Source organism: Solea senegalensis, linkage group LG11 (genome assembly GCF_019176455.1).
Source record: "Solea senegalensis isolate Sse05_10M linkage group LG11, IFAPA_SoseM_1, whole genome shotgun sequence".
Classification (NCBI taxonomy): domain Eukaryota; kingdom Metazoa; phylum Chordata; class Actinopteri; order Pleuronectiformes; family Soleidae; genus Solea; species Solea senegalensis.
Window position 1 is genome coordinate 19920089 of NC_058031.1, and position 6000 is coordinate 19926088.

Sequence of the window (6000 nt, forward strand, 5' to 3'; positions counted from 1 at the left end):
CTTTACCCACTGTGACACCACAAGTCAATCCACGCTCTCTTTTACACACAATTTTCTTAAGTGTATAACATTTATTCCTGTCAGATAATAACTAACCTGCAAGCCAACAATGAAGAGAGGCTTTGTGGTGCACTTTAAAGTATCTGAGAGCTGCATTCTTAAGACATAACTTCACTTAAATCCCAAACCTTAAGTGATATGTCCCTTTCACTCACGTACTGAATTTAAATGCAAAACAATAGGCAGGAGTGGTAAGAAATAACATTCTAAAAACAGCCACATTTAAGCCAGCAGAGTCTTTTATAACAGCAACAGTCATGACGTAGCCTGAGCCCACATTTCGCTCCTCCGCCATACATATAACAGCAAATTATTAGAGTGGAGAAAGTGAAAGACAAAAAGAGAAGATCCTAAACTTAGAACTGACACCAACTCACGGCTGGAATGTGACAAAGAAAAGCTGAAAAAGTAAGTAAACCAAAACTAAGACGAGATTACATAACTGTGCAGACAACAAAATGCTGTTTTATTTTCTCTGATCCAAGTTCTTGATACTTTTTAAAATTTAAACCTAATGTAATTGCAGCAACACTTTACCGACCTAGAGTTAACCAGTGACCACTGTGAAAGGGCAGCTGACTATCAGGGAAATACCAGATGACAGCTTGGACATAGCCTTCCCCCAACTCCTACTCAACAGCGAGTCATCAAAACATGTATTACCATATGTATAGGTAGACAGGCAGACCAGGTTCAGGTTGAGCTACTGCAGTGTATGTTCCCACTTGTGGCACTAAGTTCTCGCTCTCATGCTCTTATCAGTGTACATTACCATTTGTGTACATTTGTTATAATTGACACTGTCATTCAGGCTCTGCTGCAAGTGAGATTGCACTGCTTGCATGTGCAAATTTGTATGTTACTTTTGTAACATACAAAAAAAAATGTGAAAATAAATCTAAACTAATAACTTAATAATAATATCAATACATTGGATGAAGACCCTGGTCTCATAGCATCACTTAGTCATTCATACTGAAAATGGCTGCATGTTTTTCAGTTAACAATGGCCGAACACAGCTTTTCTTTTGATTCCCTAAAGAGAGCTAAATCAATCCTCTATGCCTGGTTAACATGCCAGAGCGCACAAACTTAAGTATTGACTCGACAGAATGCTGCTTCATCAATATCATCAAAGGCAGATGTAAACTCACCAGAGCATCTATGAGCACCTCAGCCCCCTCCTCGCTCTCGTGGAGTGTGTCGATATCTGTCAGCTCCTGCAGCAGGTCCACCACTGCTATGGCAATATGTGCTCCAGGCTAAGGACAATAAAATACTTTTGGAAACTTCATAGTAAGTTCATGTCCATTTTGTCATTGTGGAGTTAGTTCTCAGGATGACCATGGACAAAGACGTTTAGGTTTAGTTTTTCATCCATTTCATTTTAAGCAATACAATGTACAAATACTATAGATTTATGTTTTAATCCAAATGCTTAGCATAATCATATGTGATAATTAAGAGGTCAGTCTGGGAATATTGTAACCCATATTGTAAACAAATTCTACCGTAAGACAAGTATTTCTCAGTACTTTCTGGCACCTCTGCTCTACCTCACCTCTACTTAATATATAACGAGGAAAAAAAAAAAGCATAGTTACATTTTTAAAGGTTCAGTAATCTTTAGAACTAAATAAATAAAAATGAAACAGAGTGCTGCATGCAGACCATTTTAAGATGCACTGCAACCACAAAAGTGCAAAGTAAGTAATAAATTAATCCTATGTAAAGTGTAATCCTATGGCTCGCTGATGTGTTTTAAATCATTTTGAATGAGTCAAAATGGACAGATTGTGTTATTTGATCCATAAGTGAAAGGATATCAGTGTTTTCATGACTGAGGAGGCCCAGGAGTGAGTGGACAGAATTAAGCTCCACTAGCAGGTGGTAAAGATCTGGCATCGTAGCAATCACATGCATTTCTTGAATAATGTCGTTCAGATCCAGCTCTGCCTCCATGAACCTGGTTTAAAAAAATTAAATAAAATGTGATTAACATGTTAGTATTTTAAGTTGCTTAAAGTGCTGCACATGAATTATATTATGTTTTATAATTGTGAAAGTCTTGGTTTACCCAACAAAAAGAAGGGACATTCTTACTTCTCTGGATTATCTGGAAACTTAATCCTCAACTCCTGATTTTTGTATGATCTTTTCTCAAAGGTCAGGATCATTTTCTTCACTGAGCTCTCATCCACTGGCTCTGCCTATTTGATGAACACATGTGAAGAAGAAAGGGGAAAAAAACCTTTAAAAGAAACATATTTTATTTAGCCATACAGGTTCACCCTAATTATGTGAGTGGAAAATAGAAGCCAGAACCTTCCTATTGTCAGGGGGAAACTGAGCATTTCACTGAAAAGGAAATTTGTTAGAACTCACAAAGGCTGAAATGTTGGACAGATAATGACAGGTTAGGAACTTACAATTGTCTGACATTATAGAAAAGAACAGCACTTTTCTCTGAGTACCTCTTGACACAATGAATATCTTAAAAGGCCGTAAAGTGGGATAATAAGAACAGGAAAATGGATGTATGGTTTTTGAATGTACAGAATAACATGGGGACAATGGTTCTAAAGAAGAAAAGAAACTTTCTTATGTCTTTTTCTCTCTATAATTAAAAAAATAAATAAACTGCCTTTAAGTGATGTTAGAACAATTTATAACTATTCAACCGACTAACCAAAGTGCTATAAACAAAGAAATACAGTTTTCCTACTTTTTTTATGTCGTAAAAATAAAATGCCAGCTATTATGAGTGAACACACCTGAAACCCTTCTGAAATGAAATGCTTTTTAATCCACAATCACATTAATGTGTAGCCACACAAAATGTGTATGGATTTTAATTGGGCTAATAGAATATCTAAATTATAATACTAATTATAACCCCGAATATCCTAATTGTTGGTTCAATATTTATTTACATACTGCTAAACATTATTTAAGCATCGGGAAGCTCAACAAAGATCAAACAAGCTCCGCATTATGCTCACCTGCAAACACAATACTGTAAAAATACATTGCATTTACATACAATAGTACAACACATATTCTACAAGCACACAAACAGACAAACAAGACTACCAAAAAGGAGGCCACTACCTGTCTTGTCAAATTTATCCCAGGCTTTTGTTTGATAACAACCCCAGCAGAGGCTTTACCAGTACCATTAATTAAGGTTGATTTGTCTTTTTCCATCATCACATTCTTCACTGCCAACCATCTCTACAAGCATGAGAACTTCAAAGAAAACACATCAGCCACAATTACAGTTGTCGAGAAATTCTGTGAACACTGAAACTATATAGATCCTGGAGGTCTTCTTACGCGTTAAGTGCATACAATACACGTGATTTAACACTTTAGGTTTCCACCGCATACAGTGAATGGAAACAAAACAATGTAGATTAACTGCAGTGAGAAAAAAAACTATTGGAAAACATGCATCTGCATCCTTTTCATTGATCTTTGATCACAGATTGACTTAGTCACACAATATATATATTGCAGAATACCAATACAATAATAAGCTCTCCTACCTCAAGTTCATCATCATCATCGTCCATCAGCTTGTCAATTATCTTCTTCTTGTCCCCAATCAGATCATCAGAATCCCTCATCTCAAACCCTCCTTCTATTCCCACACTTGCTGCAACTTCCCTGTATCTCTCCCTAGCACCCTTCTGCTGTTTCCCTCCTCTGGAATCGTCCTCTCCTCCTGCTGCTCCTCCATCATCTTGCCTGGGACGCTTTGCTCCTCTGTCAGGCTGTGGGATGAATGGAAATTAGGAAATGAATACATGTGCACAAGTAATTGTTCCACTTGCAGAAGTAATCCTGACTAAGGATTAAATTAAACTGCATGTGCTTGAATACACAGAAAATGACAGACACAAGTACAGAAAATGAAAAGGAAAGACTGGTTCCAGCATTTCACATTATGTCAATATTAGCAACTATCCTATGAAAAATTACTGTTATACAAGCTGCAACACAGAGTTTATTTATTTAAGGGGAGATTTGACTGAAATCAGATTAGGGATGGATAATAGTCCAGTATAAATGAATACTGCAATATAACTATATACAATGTCAATACAACAATCAATCCAAAATGTAATTATCAATTAGGAATAAAAATAAATTGTCAACAGACTTGAAACTTTTTAATTGTGACATTTTTGGCAATATTGCCTAGCCCTCCTTACAGTCTGAATTGTGTGGATCTATTACATCGCAAAATAATTACGGGGTCTGAATTGTATGGATCTTCTATAGAACACAACTAGAAATTGTGGACAATTATTGCATTTAGCATTCAAGACATTATCTAACTGGCTTTCTACAACAAAACACCATATCAACTAATAATAACAATGATAATAATAATAATAATAACAATGATAATAATAATAATAATAATGATAATGATAATGATACATAACTCAAGGAGCATGCTTTGATTATAAGCATTCTGAGTGAACAAGTTCAGCACATGCAGTCATTACATATAATAAAAGACTCGCAGTCTCTGTCTACATTCACAGCAGCTGTATAGCTAACACGCTATCTGTTGTCGCTGTTCATAATAAGCGACGGTTAAAGCTTCTTGTCTTGTCAGTTGATACAAAAATGAAAGCAAATGCGATTCCTTGGTGGTGCCAAATAAAGTAAAGAGACAACCTAAAACGGGTAAATAACGGGGCAACGAGGCTAAGTGAAAGGTTGCTTGCTAACGTACAAGCAACAATACAGCATGCACCCCGGTGAATGAGACAAGTTAAGGGAAGATAAATTAAGAGTTCACAAACACAGTGTCGTGCAGAATTAAGTATCTACCTGATAGTTCAGGAGCTCTCCGACATCCATTTGTCTGGGTAGTAAGCCTTAACCGTGCCACCGTTTTATTAAGTTTTGAGAAATTAAACAAGAGCTAGCACAATTCGCTGCTCCGCTAACAACAAGCTTCCGACAGAAACAAGTCTGCCGAAAAACGGTTCCGCATACAGTATTGTCGTTACTGCTACCCAAACAAAAACTTTTTACAATAAATACAACCATGGTCGTCTACGTTCAGTAAAGCAGAAAACCTTAATTTTATCCCTTAATGTCTACACTCGTATTAAATGTAGTCATTACAGCATTTATAACATTCAGACGTGTTAATGTGAGATAGGTAAGTAAACTGTCAGGGTTTGTGTAAAAAAAATATAGTCTGAATTGTATGTGTATGGAAAGCCTACATTTATGAAGCTGTAATTTTTTTTCTTTATAAATACAAATGTTTTGGGGGTTTTTTTAGGCCATATGGCACCTCCTTACCATAAACATGCAACATTCTGAATATAGATAATTCAAAAAACATGATTAGGCATATTATTAGAGATTAAACATGCATGAAGTCATGTTTAAGCTCTAATGTAAAGTAATGTACTGAACTGCATTACACACTATGGTGCAGAAATATAGTGTTACACTGTCCAAGTATACTGCAACATCATCTAACTTATACACTGTCACATAAGCCCAGGAGAGTTATTTTTTCTTATTTAAAATACTTAATAACATCAGAAATGTTGTGCAATATATTCTTAAAAAACTATATCTGCTTTGCAGACTCAAAATTCAAAAATAGATGATACATCAATAAAAATATGATGCACAATGATTGACAAATTTCGGCACAATATATTCAAGTCAAATTTGCTTCACTTAAACCAGCAACAACTGCTGCTCACATATTAATGTAACAATTAGACTGGAAAAAATTCTATGAATGCATCTTGTGATCATATTCTGAAACTGACAATTCTGCAACCCTAGACTGTCACTTTTGAAACGTTGGTATCAAAATGATTGAACCCAAGTACAGAACACACAAAGGCAAGCAAGTGGAGTATACCAAGAGACTGTTTATTTATGTTTTAAAGG

General features: G+C 35.7%; 1 protein-coding gene across 1 annotated transcript in view; it reads right to left on the minus strand.

Annotated features, from left to right (window-relative positions):
• The window catches only part of ctnnbl1 (catenin, beta like 1), a 43340-nt gene extending 38304 nt beyond the window's left edge, over positions 1–5036 (minus strand). The window contains exons 1-5 of the mRNA XM_044038779.1: positions 4909–5036; positions 3609–3836; positions 2164–2270; positions 1887–2026; positions 1215–1312 (exon numbers count right to left, since the gene is read on the minus strand). Coding sequence (XP_043894714.1) covers positions 1215–1312; positions 1887–2026; positions 2164–2270; positions 3609–3836; positions 4909–4938 — 603 coding nt within the window. The 5' untranslated portion in view covers positions 4939–5036. The remainder of the gene's footprint in view (positions 1–1214; positions 1313–1886; positions 2027–2163; positions 2271–3608; positions 3837–4908) is intronic.
• Between the last annotated feature and the right edge of the window lie 964 nt (positions 5037–6000).